Consider the following 20412-nt stretch of genomic DNA (forward strand, 5'->3'; position numbering starts at 1 on the left):
CTGGGGGTGCACAGATGACACAGCCGTGAGCTCCACGCTGAATACGCCCTTGTGACCATCCACCCAGCGCATGCCCGGCATTGCCACCTGTGGGAGGGACACACCAGGTGGGCACTGGCCAGCCCTCCCCCACCGCTCAGGCCACCAGCTTCGGCCATTGCGACACTGTGGCCTGAGCACAGCCCTGCCTGGAGGGGTGTGGTGGGGGCAGCTGAGCACCCTGCCCCCAGCCCAGCGCAGCCTGAGATGGGGGCAGATAGGAGGGGACATTACAGGGGTCCACGGAGCAGGCTGGGAGCCAGAGATGCTCACGGAAGGATGCAGAATGGAGACCCAGGGTTATTGGAGAGAACGGACACGGGTCCTAGGGACAGGGGTCAGGGAGGCAGGCAGGGCTGCAGAGAGGCAGTGGAAACTTAGTGGGGAACAGAGAGTGCAGAGGCAGGGGTAGGGGGCGTCAATGAGGCAGGCTGGTCGGGGACAAGGAGGGACAAACACCGGGGCAGTTGGACACACAGGATTAATAATGAAAGGAAAGGCGTGGTGTGATGAGGCAGGCAGGGGCCCTGGAGGCCCCAACAGAGGACACAAGCCTCCTGGGGTATCGATGCGAAGGAAGGCATGGCAGGAATGGGGGACTTGGGAGCAGGGTGTTGGCTGGCAGGGGGTCCAGGGCACGTACATCTGGAGTGAGCACGGAGTAGCTGGGCGGAGGCTGGTCCACGGACACAGGTAGGCAGAAGGGGCCGGTCCTCAGGCGCCCGTGCTGCAGCAGTGGGATCCACTGGGGAGAGGCTAGGGGTCAGTGTAGGGTTGGACAGGGCTGGGAGGGCTGGACAGGGGGGTGTGGGATGGCGAGAGGCGAGGGAGGGGCTCACAGTAAAGCCCACAGGGATCTCCAGGGCTGTGCCTGGCCGGGGCTGGCAGCTGACATGGTAGAAGGTGAAGAGGAGGTGGTGGTTCTCGGTCACACAGGCCGGGAGACGCAGCTTGAATTCCTCGTAGAACTCAGGGGACCTGGGAGGGCGGGGCTGGTGGTTCTGCGGGGGTTGCTGAGATCCTCCTTGCCCGCCCCACCCCCCCCTCTGTCACGTGTTTCCTCCCGGCTCTGCTCTCTGCCTCAGCTTCCCCCATCAGCACTCCCAGAGCCTGCCCCCCGCCGCCCCTCTTCCTGCCCCACTGTGTCCCCATCAGTGCCCCATCTCCTCTAGACCCCACATACTTGTTGTGGTAGACCACTGGTGTGAAGGCCTCGCGGGTGAATTCGCTGCAGCTGGACTTGCCAAAGATGACCTGATAGAGCAGGGGCATGAGGGGCTGGCTGGGGACAGCCCGCCCGTCTCCCCTGGGGCCCAGCCACTGACCGGCAGGGCCTGGCTGGGATCCTCGCCCGCCATGTACTGCACTCGCACGGTGAGGTTGCGCACGGAGCCCTGGCGGCTGCTGAAATTGAGGCTGTGTGGGTACACGTACAGCAGGTTCCTGTAGGGGGACGGAGAGGCTGGGCTGCTGGAACCAGGGGGACAGTAGCCACAGAGCTGGGACACTGAAGGCCAGGTAAGGGGCAATGATGAGTATCAGGTGGGAGAAGTGACTGGCAGAGAGTGGGGGAACAGATGGCAGAGGGTGGGAACGCAGAGGGACTTTGGGGGCACTGAGGGGGCACTGTGAGGCAGAGGGCAGGGGACAGATGGGTGTTCAGGGCCAGGCTTCCAAGAAGGTGGTCCAGGCAGCCAGCATTGGGCCTGAGCCTCGCCCAGGCTGACCTGCCCATCACCCAGCTCAGAAGCCTGACTGCTCCTTCCCCCAGAAGAGGCCACTAAAGTAATATGGTGGGGAAACTGAGGCTGGAGTTGGAGGCAAGGACTGGGCTGGGGTTAGAGTTCTGCCCCCTCCCTCAGGGGTAACTGTGTACAAGCCCAAACCTCCTATCTATATAATGGGGGAAACCAGCCTTCTAGCTGAACCTCTGTAATACCTAGCTGACCGTAAACAACAATAATGTCAATAATTGCACCAAACACTAACGTGGCTCCTACTGTGTGTCAGGCTCTGTTCTAAGCACTCAACTTTCTCACCAGCAGCCTGTGAGGCAGGACTCACATCACCCCCATTTCACAGGCAGGGAAACAGAGGCTCTCACTGTCATCCAGGGAGAAAAATGACAGTTAGCATTGATCCAGGGCATGTGCAGGTCCTGAGTCAGGTTGTGTGGCCTTGGGAGAGTCTCCACCCCCTGCACCTGCTCCCCTAGCTCGATCAGGCCAACAAAGATCCCAGCATCGAGGGCTTGTGGGAAGGATACAAGGAGACCAGCTGCTGTAAGGGCAGTGGAACAGCTCTGCGCAAACCGTCTGTACTCACAAAAGCCTCACTGTTACCACTGTTACCACATGCTGCCATGCCTATCCGCAGGGTGGGAAACCAAGGCTCAGAGCTTAGGGTCCCCCAGTGGAGCCTGGGTCTGTCCTCTCCCAGTGCCCCCAGGCCATACCTGGCCTTGAGCCCCATCCAGCGTGATCCCAGAGTGGCCCAGCCACACATTCGCCTGATGCAACTGTCACATCATTGCCAGGCCCTTGCACAACACGAGGCACCCAGCTGGCCAGTTAACGATTGACTGGAGGTTAAGGGGGGTGTTGAGGCATAAAAGGCAGCAGCAGTGGTGCTGTGGCCACACCCCCCTGCCTCCCAGCCATGCCCGTGCTCATGCTGTCCCTGCTGTGTGCCCTGGCAACGGTGGCCCGGCCTGCCCCAGTAGCCTCCACGAGCAGCTCGGAGCCAGCACAGCATGAGGAGCTGACTCTGCTCTTCCACGGGGCCCTGCAGCTGAGCCAGGCTCTCAATGGTGTGTACAAGACCACGGAGGCACAGCTGACAGAGGCCGGGGACAGCCTGGGCCTCTACGGCCAGGCACTGGGGCTTCTGGGGCAGGAGGTCAGCCAGGGCCAGGATGCAGCCCAGGAGCTACGTGCAAGCCTGTTAGAGATGCAGGTAGGCATTGCAGTGGGGGTACTGTGGGGTGGGTATGAGTCTATGGTGGAGTTATACCTTGGGTGACTATCAAGGTTTTCCCAGGACTGGGGGAGATTCTGAAATATAGAACTTCAAGCATTAAAATCAAGCCAGTACCAGTGGGTCATCCTACTAACAGCTATGATCTATCGATCAGATGGAAGAGGATACTCTAAAGCTGCAGGCAGAGGCCACAGCCCAGGCACTGGGGGAAGCGGCCCAGGGACTGCGGGTACTGCGGGAGAGTGTGACACGGCTAGAAGTCCAGCTAAGGGGTGCTTGGCTGGGCCTTGCCCGCCAAGAATTTGAGGCCTTAAAGGTAAGGGGTTCCCAGCTGGGGAATCAAGAACTTGATTTACAACCAGATCTCATTTCTGAACTTTTTGTCCCAGAGACCCCCCCCCAGCCCCAATTGCTGTCAGCCTTTCAGAGCCATGGCCTCTACTCTGTGTGACCCTGGGCAAAAACCCATACCCCTTCCCATGCCTCAGTTTCCCTATTTGCAAATATGGGCAACAAATGATGTCTCAAAGCAGAGCCAGGGACTGGATGCAGATAAAATCCTCAGCCTGGGGCGGGGCACATGGTAGTTATTCAGTACATGCATACTAGCAGAGCATTTCTTGAATGCCCATTAAGCACCCAGCGTTGTTTTATGCCCTCTAAGATAACCCATATCATGCTCATAATAGCCCTACAAAGCAAGTCCTATCTCTTCCCCATTTTACAAGTGAGGAAGTTGAGGCCAGAGAGTGGCCAGGCCACACAGATGCAAGGGGGAGCATGGGGCTGGGCAGGGTCAAGGGATAGGAGGTACAGCAGTCCCCAGCTGAGGTCTCTGTCCTGACCCCACAGGCCCACGCTGACAAGCAGAGCCACATCGTGTGGGCCCTCAGGGGCCACGTGCAGCGACAGAGGCAGGAGATGGTGGCCCAGCAGCAGCAGCTGAGACAGATTCAGGAGAGGTAAGCCTGGCAAGGGTTGGGCATGTGGGGCAGCTGGACAGAGTGGTGAACAGGGCAACTGGATGGGGATCCCTTTGCCTTGGCTGAACCGCACTTCCCTCCCAGACTCCACATGGCGGCACTCCCGGCCTGAGCCTGCCTGGCTAGAAGTAAGGACCAGTCATGCATCGAGGGATGCTTCCACGCCCCAGGCACCCCCTGCCCGAGGAGGACCTGTCTATCCGCTGGGGTCGGCCAGGGTGCTGGGACCCGCTGCCAGCCGAGGAGTAGCGACAGATACAGGCGGGGACACAGCAGAGGACACGGCCCCGTTGAGAAGGGGTGGAGGAAGGACACGCTCCTTCATGCCTACAGGCCCCACATTAAAGCAGAGCAGTGGCATCTCACCCTGGTGTCTGTGCATGTCAGAGAAAGGAGATCCCCCTCTGCACGATGCCTGAATGCCCCCACTCAAGTGCCTGGCTGCCCCAGAGGCTATACCTGTAGCTGGTGTGGGGGGCGTAGACCTCACGGGCAGGGAACTCCAGGATCTCCTTGGTGGGCCGGCCTCTGGGATCTGGGTAGGGCTTGACATGAAGCAGCTCCGGGGAGAGGCAGAAGTGGGGGTTCTCAGGAGCCGGAGAGATGTCGATCTTGAGCTGGGCTGGGGAGCGGGCAGCCAGTTTGCATCTGCCTGGGAGCCTCTGACCGGGCCCCATCTCTGGGCTTCGGGTTGGGGCTCTGACTCCCTCTTCAGGTGCCAAGGCCAGAAGTTGCCCTCAGCTCTGTCTCTTGCTCCCACTTTTAATCAGCTTTGCCCATCACATCCTTCATTTAACCCACTATCTGTCTTATTCTGTTTCTCATCTCTGGCCCCCATTAGAAGGTCCACCCCTGAAGTTGGGGCTTTGTCTATCACAGTCACCATGGGGGTCCCCAGGACCTGGCACAGCAGGTATTCAAGCGTGGGTTTGTTGAGTGGCTGTATGACAGTGACATGTCTTATCTACGGGGCGCGCCACCCACCAGTCACGGGCCGCAGGCGCCGCAGCAGGGATGTGGGGCGACGCATATCAGCCAGGAACTTGAAGAGGTCCTCGTCACTGAGCCGCTCAGCCTCCTGCACAAAACCCACCCCCGTGAACTAGGGCCAAGGAGTTTGTGGTCCCCATAACCCATGCGGCCACAGGCTAATGGGAGGGTGTCCTTGGGCACCCTTCCTTCAGCCCCCTGCCCCGCAGCCACTACACCTGCTTAAAAAAGTTGGTGACAGTTAGTGTGGCTGGGCGGAAACCAGAGAAGCTGCAGGCATCATCCCCACTGCTCGTCCGATCCTGGGGCACCCGACGGCGGCGGTCAGTCCAGGCAGGTCGTCGCTCTAGAGAAGACAGTGACAGTGATGCAGGGAGACGGAGATAGAGAGGCAGGGAGGGACAGAGACCTCTGGACTCAGGGCTGGTACTAAGTCCGGCCAGCAGAGGGCGCCCCTCCCCTCCCCGGTAGCCCCGCCCCTGGCCCGTCGGCCCCGCCTCCTCACCGCCCTCAGAGTCAGAGTCGCGGTCGGGCTGGCCCGCGCTGCTCACGATGTTGGCCAGGTGCACGGCCGTCCAGGCGAAGGGCATGCGGTAGCGGCCCAGGCGGGTGCAGAACTGCTCGGCGGCCAAACGCAGCTTCTCCAGCTTCTCTCTGTTCTGCGGGGAGACGCCCCCCCAACACCCCACAAGCTCAGTGCCCGAGAGCTGCTGAATCCAGGATCGCTGCTGCCGCTACCTAGCGGGTGACCCCATCACCACCCGGCCAGCCTCCCACGCTTACCTTGGCTGTGTCCACCTCTTTCATCACCATGTAGGGCTCGCAGCACTCACTGATGTCTCCCTGCTGCAGCACCTTCTCCAGCTGAGGGGCAGGCAGGCCCAATGAGGCACTGCCAGGACCCCAACCTCCTCACCCCACCCCCAACCTCCCTGACCCTCACGGCCCTCCATACATTCCATCCAGCTAGGGCTCTTGCTCCAACACCTCCAACATGGCTCCCACTGTCCTCAAGATTGAGTGCTAGCTGTCAGCCTGCCCAACCAGCTGCCCCCTCCCCACCCTTTGAAACCGGCCCCAAACCCAAGACTCCATGTTATCCGCACATTTACATCTTTCTTTGTTGGTATAAACGGAGGCCACTCCAAGCATGGCTCTGAGCCTGGACTCCAATCATGACTATTCGGGGACTACGGCACCCTGAGCACATTCCTCCATTTTTCCATCTGTAAAATGAGCCCCATGGCAACCTCCACCTCCTGGGGCTGCTGTGAGGACCAAAGGCCAGAATCCTTGTGAAGTCTGACTGACCGGGAGCAAGGCCTGCCTGGAGGTACTCAATTAATGTCATTACTGTAACTCAACCGAACGTCTTAGGAAAGGAAATTTGAGCTCACTCCTGAAAACAGAAAATCCCAAACCAATGTACCAACTAGATCTTTCCTCCCCTAATAAACTGGAAAGACTCTCAAAAAAACATTTTAAACATCCACCCACACATACCAGATGCCATTTCCCCCTAGGCTGCCGACTCATGGGTGTCAGCTCAGGTGTGACCTCTCTGCGGAAGCTCTTGGTGATTTCTCCTCGCCTGGGCTGAGTCAGGTGCCTCCTCCAGGCTCACCCAGCTGCCTCTGCTCCCCCACAACAGCCCTGATCCCCCTTTTGGTGACATGTTTGTTTTCTTCCATGAGAGCAGGGACCATGCCCATGGCCTCCAACATTATCACTGCCTTATCCAGCCCCGGCGGGTACCTTGATAACCAGGAAGATGTCAGGCGAGGGGTAGGTCACGGAGAAGATTGCGGAGCGGGCCAGGGTGGAGATGGCGGGATGGGTGCCGTGGGCCCGCAGCAGCCCCTTCATGGAGTCCGAGTTCAGGTCAAAGTAGAAGTTCTCTGAGATCTGAGGGTACGAGAGGCAGCTGGGCCACCACCTCCAGGAAGCCCACCACCCTACAGTACGGAGGAGGAGTGGGAGGAAGGGGAAGAGAGGGGCTCCTACCTTCTTTTTCTCCCGCACATCGTACAGGGCCAAGATGCCAAAGATAGGCTCAATTTCGATCTCGAACCTGCAGTGAATGGCAGAGGTTGTCCCTGAAACTTCTACCTCCACACACCCCAATCCCTCTTGTGGCCCAGCCCAGGGTCGCTGCATTGTGGGGCAGGGGGTGGGCATCTGATTTCCACTGGGTCATGCAGAACCGCCATTTCAGGGCTTGCAAGAAAGGCCCATCCCATTTTGCAAAAGGGGAAACTGAGGCACAAATAGATTTTTTTTTTTTTCCCTCCACCACCACTTCCTCCCTTAATAAGTAATGCACACAGAGCCCTTATTTGGTTGGCGTGAAGACAGCTTTTGAGACGTCAATTCCTCCCCCACCCCTGCCCCATATGGAAATTCTCAACTCCTGGGCCTCCTTGTCTCCCCTCTCTGGGGTGTCCTCCATCCTGGGCTGAGTCCCCTCTTTGCTCACCTGAATGGTCTCCTTTTGGGGACCTCCTTCCTGCCTCATTCTGCCCCACTGGGCCCCACTCACCACCCACATGCCTTCTAAGGAAACATCTTAAAACTTAAAATTTGAGGCGCCCCACTGCCCTGTGTGGTCCCGCCCTGCCCACCTCTTAGCAGCCTCATTTTTCCTCTCTCCAGACATCCCCAGGCTTTGTGTGTGCTGTGTTCCCACCTAGACAGCCCTGTGTGGTCATCCCACAGTTACAGAGCCTGCACACAGCAGATATTGAGCGTTTGTCAAATGACTGGATAAGCCCACAGAGCTCCCATGTTCCCAACCCATGTGTCTGAGCAGGCGGCCCACCCAGGCCTCAGGCCAGGCTGGGGCCTCCCTTTCCTGCCCCAGTCCAGGCAGGAACTCAGAGTGGGGAGGGGCAGGGCTCAGGTCCAAGGCCACATCCTGTTCAGCTCCATTCCCATGCACTCTGGCTGCTCCCAGGGACTGTTGTGGAGGCGGCCTTGGGCGGCTGGAAGCCAGGCCCAGGGTCCCCAATGCCCCCTCCAGCCTGGCTCCCAGCAGCAGAGTGAGCGAGAGCCAGCTCCAGCCTCACAAGTCATATGATCTTGGGCACAAGGTCTTCACCACTCTGTGCCTCAGTTTCCCACCTGGGCCCACTTCACAATGTTGTGAAGATCAGAGATAGGACGTATAGCGGGCAGAGAACTGTGCCTGGCACACGACCGGAGCTTAGGATTCGTGGCTTTGAATAATGAAAAAGGAAGTTTTATTTTCCAGCCTGAAAACCCACGGGTGCCCTCCTGGGTCTCAGGGCTGTTAACGGTAACAGCGTGGCCTGCATAGTGAGCACCAAGTGTGAGCCGCACTGTAACCCACGTGGCTGGCCTGCCCGAAGGGAGGGGCGAATCAGCACACTCACTTGAGCGACAGACACTTGACCAGGATCCTCTGTCCAAAATGCTCTCGGGGTGGCTCCGGGCGGCTACAGCGTTCCACAGCCTCATCCTGCCAAGAGCCAAAGGGGCAGCTGGTACAAGTCCTCCAAGAAGGGCTTGAAATGTGTGGTGTAAGACCGGCTCAACCCCCAGCCTGACTAAACTTCTTTTGGTCCCCACCTCTGAGCCTTTGCACATGCTGTTCCCCCTGCCTGGAATGCCCTTCCTCTCCCTTCCTCCTTGTCTCTCCACCTGCTCATTGTCAGGTCAGTTGAGCTGGCACTCCTCTAGGACACCTTCCCTGAGGCCTGGGTGGCCCCCTCCTACAGATGCTCACCAGGCCCTATTGCAACAGGCCACATGGCTAGGACACTGAGGGCCGTGTGAGGGACAGTTACATGCACCTCATTATGGCACTACTCTGTTTGGGTTGTAATTTCCGGGTAGGGAGGTTTCTCTTCCCCTAGACTGTGAACTCGGAGGGCTGGGACTGCGTCTGCTTTGTTCATGGTTGAATCCCCAGTGCCTGTGAAATAACAGGCACTCAGACAAGTTGGTCAGATAAATACAGAGGTATATAGTAGGTATCTACTAAAAAGTGGTTGAATAAACATAGACATATACAGAAAGCATTTGATTAATGCTTATTGAACATATATAGGGATATATACTATGCACCCAATAAGTACTGGTTGAATAAATAAAGGTATATACATCAAGCACTGGATACATGGCTGAATTAAAACAAAGATGTATACACTAGATGCCTAATAAAAGGTGGTTGGATAAATATAGGCATATATAGTAAGTGTTCAATAAATATTGCTCAAATGCTGTTTGATTAAATAGAGGACATACAGTAGGCATACAATTAATATTGATTGGATAAATACGTGTATAGTTGATGCCCAATAAATGCTGGGCGGATAAATATAAGGGAATATATAAAATAAATAAAAATCATTGAATTTTGTACTGTATACAAAATAGATAAACAACAAGGTCCTACTGTACAGCACAGGGAACTGTATTCAGTAGCTTGTAATAACCTATAATGAAAAAGAATATACATATACGTATAACTGAATCACTATGCTGTACACCAGAAACATACATTGTAAATCAACTATACTTCAATTACAAAATAAAAGTCATTGAATAAAAATATTGAGTACACAATAGGTACCCTAATAAAATGCTGGGTGGATAAATATAGGCATATATAGTAAGTGCTCGATAAATACTGGTTGATTAAATGCCGTTTGATTAAAGAGAAAACTATATACTCGTAGGCAATAGTAAGTATTGGTTGAGTAAATAAAGCAGTACACAGTAGGTGCCCAATAAATGCTGGTTGGATGAATATAGGGGTATCTCGTAGGCATCCAGTAAAATCCATTGAATAAAAGCGCAGGGAATACAGTAGGCACTCAGTAAATGTTAGTGGGATCACATAACGGGATATATGCAAGGCGGATGTGCATTGGCCTCAGGCCTGCTGCAGGCGAGCCGGCACCCACCTCGTCCGGCGCTGGGTAGAGGGCGAGCAGAGCGCGGGGCCGCTGCTGCCGCCGCAGGGCCTCATTGCGCCGGTCCACGTCCTCCGGGGCTGCACGCTCCAGCAGCGAGGGCAGCAATGAGTCGGCTGCCAAATTCCTCAAGTCAAAGATGCCAGAGGCCCCGCTGCTTCGTGGAGTGTCGTCTGGGGAGCTTGAGGAATGCCGGGGGTCATCCTGCTAGTGGAGAACGGCCAAGCACTGAGCATTAGCTGCATACACCTTCTTCATCCCACTCAGGTGAGACTGTCTTCACGCCCATTCTATAGATAGGGAAGCTGAGGGCCAGGAGCTGGGGTCACCCCTACAAGGGTCACCTGAGGGCTTTGCTGACCCTTCCTTCTAGAATTTGCTGTCTGGGAAAGCCCCCCTCCTTTGTTATTGATGGAGACTACTTCCCACTTTCGGCTTCACGTGACCCTCGGCTGGCCAATCAGAACACAGCATTTGCCCCCCCCCACCCCGGGATTGGCTCCAGGATATGCCTGGGCTGGGCCAATGAGAGCTTTCCCTGGGGCTTTGCTCACCGTTGCCAGGGGAGCGAGCATTCGTCTCACTGTGGCTATCTCTGGCCCACAACCCTGCCTGACCGTCCAGACTCAGCTATGGTCAGAGCCAGGCTACCCTGGTTCAAATCACAGCTTAGTTCTGTGACCCTAGGTCTCTGACTCTAATTCTAAGGGCTTCAGTTTCCCCATCTATATCTATAAATATTAACAATGGAAACAATAACGATAATTCTTGGTATGACTATTATTGGTGAAAAACAGACACTAAATAAATGTTGGTTGACAAAACATAGGCTCAAGAATCAGCAAGCCAGTGAAAGCCCTCTACTAACCTTGCCATGCCTCAGTTTCTTTATCTGCAAAATGAGTGCTGCCCTGCCTCACAGGATGAAAGATGAGGACAAGTATAAAACATTCAGTATACACTAAGTACATAATAATTGCTTAAAATGATTACCCTTAACTTTACACTCACGGAGCTGATACATTCCTTTTGTGTTCAAGGCTGTTTGGGTCATTTCCCATCACATGTGACTGAGAGCTGGGGCCACAGCCCACACACACACACATATACCCCCTTAGTGACCCCTGCCCGTGGCTCCCTCACCGAGTCCTCTGGGCCAGACCTCTCATCCCCAGAAGCGTCCTGCTCAAAGACCTGGCGGGTGAGGCCCTTCTGCCGCTCTCGCTGTGTCTCTGTGGTGATGGGGCTGTATGCTGCACTCAGATGCTGGTACCTAGGAGGAGGCGGGGCTGGGTGAGTAGCAGGAATAGGGCTCCCCAGGGCTCCCCAATGTGCTGACATGCCCGCAAGTCTCCTGTGATGCCTACACGGCCATCCACCCTCCCTGTGCTTCACCAGAGAAGTCCAGCTACACTTGCAGGGACCGTGGACAAACAGGAATACCAGTTAAAGACAGTGGGCTCTTTTGGGCTCAGACCCGGCCTCTTGACCCTCTACCCTGAGCTGCCCCCAGCCAGACCAACCTCCTGTGGGCGATGATCCAGTCCTCAGTGTACATCTCCACCACTGCCCTCACATGGGCATCCAGCTTTCTGTACAAAATACAATCAGGGTAAACAGAGGCAGGGCCCAGGGTTAATCTTTCCAGTGGCTTGTGAGGTGGGGCCGGTCCTTCTGTCTGTTTCAGAGATTTGGAGATAGAGGCTCAGAGAGGGAAGGGGACTTGTCTAAGGTCACACAGCCAAACCAAGGGATGAACTCAGGGCTGAAAGGGTGTGTTGGGTGGCACAGAGGCAGAGTGGAGTTATGGACAGTGTGCTATACGGCTGAACCCACCCGTCCTCGGGTATCCCGGGCTCTGTGGTGCGGCATTCCCGGGGCTGCAGTAGCAACTCCAGGTCGTCAGCTGGAAACTCAACCAGCTCCCGGAGTGGCCCAGGCTCTGCATCTGGTGGTCGGCTCAGGAGCACATCCTCGAAGTCCAGGGGCTCGATGACTTCAGTCAGTGGGACCTGGGTCAGAGCAAAGTGGCTATAACCCTTGCCCTGGGGACTGGGCATGGGGACTGGAGGGTGAGTGTGGGCTTGGGTTGACCTTGGAAGAATATGAGGGCAGTGGGAGCCATGGAGGGTGTTGGAGCTGTGAAGGGGCCGCAGAAAGGCCGCGGAGGACAGAAACCTCAGCCGCTCCACCCCCACCCCAGCTTGGCTGGCCCTGCCCCCTCTTTCCAGGCAGGAAATCACACCCTGTGCCTGGAGGGACAGGAAACTAATGGTGGAAGGGCAGCAAAGCAAGAGACAATTCCTAAGGTCCTGGGGCAAGAGAGCCCCACCCCCTGCCCACTGCAGTCAGAAGCACCTCCCATCCCCCCAGGCCTCCGGCCCCACCATCCCCATCTGGGTGGTCCAGGCAGCAGGAGGTGCCGCGACAGCAGGCTGGAACCTCTCCCCCCTGACCACCCAAAGGGCTGCTTCCCCAGCCAAGGAAACAGCTGTAGAGAGGGGGGACCACCCTCCCCACTCATGCTCCCTGGGAACAGGAATCAAGGACAGTGCTGGGCCGGACAGGGACCCCTCCCCTGCCACAGCTGGGTCCCTCCCAGCAGTCACCTCAGCTTCCCCATAGGACAGGGCACTAGTAGGAGGGGTGGGTGGGACAGAACCCTGGCAGAGGGGACCCCTACTCCTGCAGAGGGTGGCGGGGAGGATGCACCTCCCAAATACTTACCCCCGGGGAGCTGCTACAGCGCCTGCTGGAGTGGGGCGAGCCACTGCGCTCCCGGGACACCTGCTTCCGCACCTCGGCTGCCACCGTCCTGCAGGGACAGGAAGAGGGCCACTGAGGGCAGGAAAACTTGGGCAGTGGGGCCCTGGGAACCCAGGCTTTGGGGCAAACATGTTCACTCTATGAGAGGAAACAGAGTTCTCTCTTCCTGGAGAGAGGAAACTCCAGGCTGCAGAAAGAATAAAACAGACCACAGGCCAAAAGAACCCGGGTCTCGGGGATCCTCCAATCTGTGTGTGGGTCCCAAGGCTGGGGCAGACTCATCGCCTGCTGCACCCTCTTCCTGCCTCCAAGTACAGATCGGGAGCTCCCACTGGGTGGGGCCTGAGGGTCACTGATCCCCACTTCTCTCTTCCCACCTGGCCCCAGGGGTCTGAGTCCTGCCCTGCCTGGACTGGCTTCCAGGCCTGGAGAGAGGCCTGCTGGCCCCTGGCCTCCACTTCTTCATTTGGGGGACCTCTGCCTACCCTGGCGCCTGCCCCCTGGCCTCCACCCAGGAAGTGAGCCCTGTTCTACTCTTGGGGGACAAGTCATTCCTGCGTCTAAGCCTCAGTTTTCCCATCTGTAGCTGCCCAGGCCTCACATGGCTGTTATGCAGAGCTGAGCAGGGGGCCTGGCAATCAGTAGGTGCTCCACACACACACACCTTCTCAGGGAGTCTGAGATGGGGCTGACCGTGTGAGCATCACCCAGCAACCAAGGTCAGTGCCGTGGCCTTCCTGGGCCGCCCCAGCATCTGCTCTGGCCTTCAAAGTCACAGTGGATGAGAGTGAAGGGGCAAGACCCACAGGGGAGGGGCCAGCACAGGAGTTTGGAATGAACCCTAAAGGGGCAGGGACTCCCCAGGTTCAATTCCTTCAGCTGAGCTTGGAAGGAGGGGCAAGAAAGAGAGCCAGGCAGTTATCCAGGGAAAGAGTGTGCCAGCCAGAGGGAACAGCAGGTGCGAAGGCACTGAGGCTGGGCTCTGTGCTCTGGGGATGGAGAACCCTGCTCCCTCATCAAGACAGAACTAGGACTGTGTGGTTCCCACAGAGGCCCCAGCGCTGAACCCCACATTTAGTGAATGCTCAATAAATGCACTTTTTTGATGGAATGAATAAATCCCTCCCAATCTCCCTCTTGGTTCAACTTGCCTAAACCTTCTGTAAATTGGGGGAAGCCCCTTATCGTTTAGCTGTGTGGCTTCAGGCAGGTGGGACAACCTTTCTGGGCCTTGGTCTCTTAAAATCAAGAAGGCAATTGCCCAGGGGTTTAGGCCTCAAGTCCTCCTACTTCTCATTTTTCTCTTTCCTTGGAAATTTTCTTAATGAAAAGTTGTGCCCTGTACAGCGCTACGCTGAGGACTGCAAACACAGCTGTGAGCCACCAATGAGATGGATATGTGTGGTAAGCCCAGGCAAGGCAGGTGTCGGGTAGGGTAGGGCCAATTGAGAGCTTCAGGCCTGTCTGGAAGCTTCTGAATTCAAATCCACGTGGTTCAAACAAAACTTGACCACAACCCTGATCCCCAGCCTCCTTCCTTCTCTGTCCCTGTATTCTATTGCCTCTGTCAACTGTCTCAGAGTCTTGCTTCTATTGGCTTGGGTGGGGGATAGGGGAGGGGAAGAGGAGCTTGCAGGAAATTCAAAGGATGTGAAAAATTAGGGATTTGTCCTCAAATCCCCCAGGTTGGGGCCACCTCCTCTGGAAGCCTGGGCACGCAGGGCTGAGGGGTGAGTTATGAAAGATGCTGGACTTGTCTGTGCCCTGGTCCCAGCTGTTCTGCAGCTGCTGCCCCAGAGCAGGGGGTGGGTAGGAAGCTGGGCCTCCAGCTTCATTTGCCAGTGGCCTCAGAGTGAGGCCCCCAGAGTGGGAAAAGGCTGGGTCCATAACGGTACGGCCACGGAGCCAGTTTACTGGGTCACAGGGCTCTGCACTTGGAGCTGGACAAGTTGGGGTGAGTGACTTCCCTTCGCTGGACCTCTGGGTTTGGGAGAGTACCCATCACTTACTAAGCTGTTCTGAGTGTAGGGCTTGGCACACAGTAAGTGCTCAATTAAGGCTCACTGTCACCACATTGCCTCAAAGAGCATCCTGGGGAACTGGAATTTCTGACCTTGGTTTTTATACCAAAGGTGAGTGAGGCTCAGAGAGGGGTTGTGAGGCACCCAGGGTCACACAGCAGAACACAGAGGTGCCCAGAATCAAACCCTGGCCAGCTGGAGGTCCTTCAGTTCTTCTGCGTCACCCATGACAGGGAGCAGGGCCAAGAACTGGGGCTCCAGAACCTGCCCCTTCTCTGCTCCTCTGCCCACACTCAGGCCACCCCCCTCCCCAAGAGCAGTCCCATCCAGCCTCAGTGCTTCAAAACTGTCTAAACAAATCCTCAGATCCATCCTGTGTCTCACCTGCCTCCTGTGCATGCTCACATTGGGGTCCTGCAGGTATCCTGCAGCAATATGACCATAACCTGCCCTCCCACCATCCCCCCCGTGTCACTAAGGGCAGCCCCACCCTCTTGGATTCTCAGGACCCACACCTGGGAGTCATCCCAAACTCCTTTCTTTCTCATCTGCCCCCATCAGATCTGCTTCAGATGCCCCCATGGAGCACATTTCAAAAAGGGAGGCAAAGGCAGCCCTTTTTTCTGCTTCCTCCCCTTCGGAGATGGCCCGCACTCTGTCCATGGAGTGTGTACCTACTTTTACTTTAACCTGAGCACCCAACTCCCACACCTCTTTCCTTGCCTTTCTCTTGCTTTATACTCTATGCAGTATGTATCTTTCTAAATAAATCTACCTTTACTCAAAAAAAAAAAAAGAAAGAAAAAAAAAGAAAAAAAGAAAGAAAGAAAAAAAAAGGAGGCAAAATCTTGAGCTGGATTTAATGGTTTTTCTCCTGAAGTGATCTCAGAATTCAGTAAGGGAAACTGGAAAGATCAGGTAGTGGGTTACAGCTATTGGTGAGATAAACCCTACTATGGTGAAAACTCAACACCCCCAGGTGATGCTCAAGAGACACTCAGAGGGGAAAGATGAAGCAGTGGCATCGCTGGAATTCACGTGAGACCTCATCCCAGGACTGGCTAGATTAACAGAGGTCTATCCTTTCAGGGGAGGAGGACAATAAAACCAGAAACAAGAATGACATAAGCCTCAGATACTGTGTTCCCACTTCTGCAAAAAGTGGGGAAGAAAATGAATAAACATAAAACCCTAAAGAGATTCCTCTTTACATCCCACCCTACCCCTCCTGGACTGGCAGAAAGACTTAAAGACAAATAATATGAGTGCCAGCAAGGATCCAGAGCAATCGGAACTCTCCTCCACTGCTAGGGGAACCCCTCTGGAAAACCACCTGTAATTAACAAGCCAAGTTGAAGATCTGCCAATCCAGCAATTCCACTCTGAGGCACAGATACTCAGGAGGAAAAACATGGCTGGGAATGTTCACCGCAGCTCTGATCATGACAGCCCGGAAGTGAAACAACTCACATGTTCCTTGACCAAAGATGGAGAACACACAAGCTTCAGAATAATATGCAGCAATGAAAAAGGACACGCCTGGCTACAGGCAGCGGCACAGAGGAGTCCTCCTCCTGGCATTATGCTAGCAGACAGGACTGGACATCCCATATGGTTCCATTTGTAGGATGTTCTAAACAGGCAAAACCAACCCACAGGACATAGACAGATAACTTGGATGGAGAAACCATTATGCAAATGAGGAAGGGACAGTAACCACCATCAGCATGGCAGTTCCCTGAGGGACAGAGCCAAGTACAGATCACCAGGGGAGGGGAGTGCTGGAGTGGGGAGGCTCAGGAAGGTGGAGACAGCCCCTGTCTTCACTCAGGTGGTTTTTCCCCTGGCATTTGTTTCATAATAATTCTTTAAACTTTGCATTTCTCTGTATGCATGTCATCCATCATAATTCTTTAAAAGGTACCAAAAATAATCTAGGCATGTGCTCGAGTTTGCAGATATATTTGAGGACAAGGGTGGGAGGGCGATTTCCTTGAAATCCCAGAGGTACTTTTGGGATTCTGTTGATGTACATCTCATTGCACTCCCAGCCCTTGAACAAATCATTATTTCTTTAAGTGAGAAACGCAAATTGCCTCACATCAGACAACTGAGGGGAGAATGAAGATGCTGCTGTCAGGTGCCTGGGAGGAAGGAATGGACACGCTTGGGGATATGAGTGCAGGGAAAGGTTTCTGAGACTGTTCTGGACTCTGGAGCCACATGCTCCTGGGATCATTTTCCTACCAGAGACCCTTGAGAGTGACTTAAACACTTTGAGTCTAGGTTTCAATAGTTCTACGAATGTCAACAGGCTCTGGTGACAATTAGTGACATCTCAGATGGGGACCAGCATGCACAAAGCACATTATAAATGTTGGTCATTATCACCTTTCTAGATCAGATTTTATTTTACATAGTACAAGTGGAAAAAATGAACTTTCCGCTGCATGCAGTAACGTTTGTCCATGTGATTTACATTCATAAGAGTCTGGATTTTTAAGTTGTCCCCCCAAATCTTTGTTTTAAAAGAATCCTTTCAATAGGAAACCAGGGGACTGTCTAATATTCAGGTTAATATGGCATTTGTGGAATGAATGATTGAGCGAACCAGCTGATGAATACAGGCCTAGGTCTGAGCATGTATACGCCTGGGTGCCCACTAGGCTGCTGTGGAGAATTTGTCCGAGGGTGGCTGGAAGATTTGAGCCATTTGATTGTGGCTCACTGGGATCCCAGGATCTTTCTCTGCTCTTCTTACTCTGGGCTCTACAGTATCCATTTCCCAGGGCGGAATTCAGGGCCCCTTTTCCCCTTATGTGGAAGCCAGGACCCAAGGACATAGGGACCCAGAGGCAAAGAAACAGACAATAATCATGTATCCAGGCTCAGAAACACCAAAGGTCCCAGACAGAGGGACAATTCAGACAGATAACAACGTAAAAACTGCCCAACCACTGTGCCCCAGACACCAGGTCACAATGCCCCTCCTCTGTTCTGAGCTCTTCATGGCTCCCACCTCATTGAGGGTAAAAAGTTAAACTCCTCTCCACAAGGCCCTGCACAGCTTGATCCCACTGCACCCTTCCTCGCTCTGCCACCACAGATTGCTCTTGCTATGCCTGCTTCTGCCTCTGGGCCTTTGCACTTGTCCTTCCCTGTGTTTGGACTGCTCTTCCCCCACATCTGGGTATGAGCCCCTCCCTCACCTCCTTCAGATCTTTGCTTTCATGTCACCTTCTCATCCAGGCCTTCCGGACCTGCCTCCCAGAGTAGATCCCAAACTCCCCATCTCCCTTCTCTGTCCCACAAGTCCCATTACGACTTACCACTAACATATAATCTACTTTATCCTGCTGCTTCTGTCTCCCCCGCTATAGCTGCCCCCAAGGGTGGGATCTTTTCTTGTGTCTCCATCAAGCTAGTGCTGGACACACAGGCTCTTTCACCGAGGGGGGTAGTCCCCCGTGGAGGGGACTCCTGAGCAGATTCCGAACCCACTACAGAGGCACAGACCCCCCATGACGGGGAGGTTCTTCAGCCCCAGAGAGTCTGACATCCCCCTCCCAGGCAGAGCCTTACAATCTCCAGTGGCCAAGGAAATGGATCCCCCAGCGCCTGGCGCCTGTCCCCTCCCCCGTCTGCCCACCAGCTGGTTCTGTCCCCAGCCCCCACTCCTTCTATTCAATCACCCATGCATCTCCAGCGCGTCCAGGCGGTGCTGGGAGAGCCTGAAGCAGGGCTGGGGGCGGGGGGACATCCCCAGCTGTCCCTTACCCCCCAGAGACAGCTGGGCACAGGACCCTGGCGGGTCCTAAGCACGGGAAACTTCCCGAGGGGGTTCAAAGGACGCCAGAAGCACCATCTCAGTTCCTAAAAGCCGGCGCCTGGAGCATCCCTGCCCCACACCAGGCACAGAGGATGGGACGAAAAGAGCCCCCAACTCCCACGCCCTGGGGCTCGGGGACCTGGGAGGGGCCAGAAGCTGGGGAGGAGGCGCAGAGGGCGCCGGGCAAGGCTTTCCCCGCGCCGCCTCCTCCAGGAAGGCCCCCGGACACGCCCCCACGAGTCCCACCCGTTCCGAGGGAGGACCTCAGACGCCATCGCGCCCGCCGCCCCGACGCGACCCCCAGCCCGGACCCCCGTCGCCCTCCTCGCCTGCCCCCGCCGCCGCCGCCGCCGCCGCCCCGGGCCGGAGGAAGCGGGCCGGACCGGGTGAAGGCGGAAGGGGCTTGAATGGGGGGCGCCCAGGCTGGGGGGCGCCGGGCCGCCCCGGGGCGGGGCTCAGACACGTGGGGGCGGCCCGAGGTGGGCCCGGCGGCCGCACTACCTGTTGATCTTGTGCGCGAAGGCGCGGCGCTCGGCGGCCGCCATGGCGCCCCGCGCGTCCCGCCGCTGCCGCCGCGCGCACCGTCCCCGCCGTGGCCGCCGCCGCCGCCGCCGCCTCCCGGCTCTGGGCAGCCCGGGCTGGGCGGGGCTGGGGGCGGGGCCCTTCCGGGTGTCCCAGGCCGCTCCGTGCTGCCCCTGCCGGCCGGAGGGGTGCGGGGTCCTTTGACCGCGTCCGCGCCTTCGGGGCTGGGATGGGGAAACTGAGGCTCAGAGGGGGCAGGAGAGGAGGGGGGCCGGGACTGAGGCCGTGGGGGGGGGATCTCGGACTCCCCGGGGATGCTCTTTCTGCCCTCTAGCCAGGAATCTATCTGTACTATAAAAAGTATAATCTTCAGCGTTTATTAAGCAGGGCCCTGCAGGTCTCACGTGTGGAAGGAACTGTCGTTGCCCCCCATTTTACAGATGAGTAAACTGAGGCACAGGGGAGTTTGGGCACTTGCCTACGGGTCTCAGAGGTCTCCGTGAGATGTGCTCCCAGTCTAGGGTGAGAGAGGCAGAGATGTCCAGCTGGGCTCCGAGGTGCGGAGAGATATGACACGGGACCTGGTGGTGGGACCTGAGTGAGCCAGTCCAGGAGGCTGGACTGGCCCTGCCGCCTCCACTGGAAGGAGGATGTGGGGACATCCTGGCTAATATGTGGTCTCAAGTCTCTTCCTAATGGTTCTTCTCCCAGTCCCATTGCAGCAGTCTTAGAGGAGTCTCCAGTCCCCACTCATTCTCTGTGTGTGCCAACTCCTTGCTCACCTCCTGACCTTTGCACAGGCAGGCGCCTCCTCCTGATGACCCTTCAAATCCTGGTCAGAAAATGTGCTAGGTAGAATTCGGGGCTGAATAGTACTAGGGCTCTGCTCTACCTCAGGGCATTTGCATGTGCTGTTCCATTCCAGTGTGTGAATGTGGTCATTATCCACCCCCTTTTACAGATAAGAAAACTGAGGCCCAGAGAAGCAGAGTGACTTGACCCAGTGGATCAGTGTCAGATCCTGAGCCCACAGGAGGGAGACCTGGATTGTGAGGGAACCCTCTTACTCTGCCACTTAGCCCTAGGCTCCTGAGGGCACAGCAGGGTGACTCCCAGTCTGGCATGTGACATGTGCACACATGTGTCAGCAGCCTATGCGCCTGCCGGAGTGGTCCAGCCACTTTGGCCTGGGAGACGCCCCATCACTCCCTGCTGTGCCCCACCCCAACCTGCAGCCTTACCAGCTAAAGTCCTTGCCTTGCCTTTCAGGCTGCTGGGAGGTGCTCGGCAGGAAACATGCAGATGAGCAAAGACTGGCAGATTTCTCCACTCCTCTCTGCCTCTTT

The 20412-nt window shown here is 56.1% G+C and overlaps 2 protein-coding genes across 3 annotated transcripts in view; one reads left to right on the forward strand and one right to left on the reverse strand.

Annotated features, from left to right (window-relative positions):
- The window catches only part of DOCK6 (dedicator of cytokinesis 6), a 39956-nt gene extending 20786 nt beyond the window's left edge, over positions 1 to 19170 (reverse strand). For both annotated transcript variants that reach the window (XM_072947739.1, XM_072947738.1), the window contains exons 1-19: positions 19046 to 19170; positions 12656 to 12743; positions 11765 to 11940; positions 11452 to 11520; positions 11072 to 11201; positions 9920 to 10132; positions 8384 to 8469; positions 6996 to 7062; positions 6747 to 6896; positions 5775 to 5855; positions 5497 to 5650; positions 5210 to 5337; positions 4986 to 5079; positions 4461 to 4623; positions 1365 to 1482; positions 1223 to 1293; positions 879 to 1017; positions 683 to 784; positions 1 to 87 (exon numbers count right to left, since the gene is read on the reverse strand). In XM_072947739.1, the coding sequence (XP_072803840.1) occupies positions 1 to 87; positions 683 to 784; positions 879 to 1017; positions 1223 to 1293; positions 1365 to 1482; positions 4461 to 4623; positions 4986 to 5079; positions 5210 to 5337; positions 5497 to 5650; positions 5775 to 5855; positions 6747 to 6896; positions 6996 to 7062; positions 8384 to 8469; positions 9920 to 10132; positions 11072 to 11201; positions 11452 to 11520; positions 11765 to 11940; positions 12656 to 12743; positions 19046 to 19089 (2160 nt within the window). In that variant the 5' untranslated portion in view covers positions 19090 to 19170. The remainder of the gene's footprint in view (positions 88 to 682; positions 785 to 878; positions 1018 to 1222; positions 1294 to 1364; positions 1483 to 4460; positions 4624 to 4985; positions 5080 to 5209; positions 5338 to 5496; positions 5651 to 5774; positions 5856 to 6746; positions 6897 to 6995; positions 7063 to 8383; positions 8470 to 9919; positions 10133 to 11071; positions 11202 to 11451; positions 11521 to 11764; positions 11941 to 12655; positions 12744 to 19045) is intronic.
- Positions 2689 to 4361, forward strand: ANGPTL8 (angiopoietin like 8). The gene is made up of 4 exons (XM_031689619.2): positions 2689 to 2994; positions 3173 to 3334; positions 3871 to 3980; positions 4086 to 4361. Exons 1-4 carry the CDS (start codon positions 2698 to 2700, stop codon positions 4111 to 4113), a joined length of 597 nt encoding a protein of 198 aa, XP_031545479.1. The 5' UTR covers positions 2689 to 2697; the 3' UTR covers positions 4114 to 4361.
- Positions 19171 to 20412: the final 1242 nt, after the last annotated feature.

This window comes from Vicugna pacos, chromosome 22, assembly GCF_048564905.1.
Source record: "Vicugna pacos chromosome 22, VicPac4, whole genome shotgun sequence".
Classification (NCBI taxonomy): Eukaryota; Metazoa; Chordata; class Mammalia; order Artiodactyla; family Camelidae; genus Vicugna; species Vicugna pacos.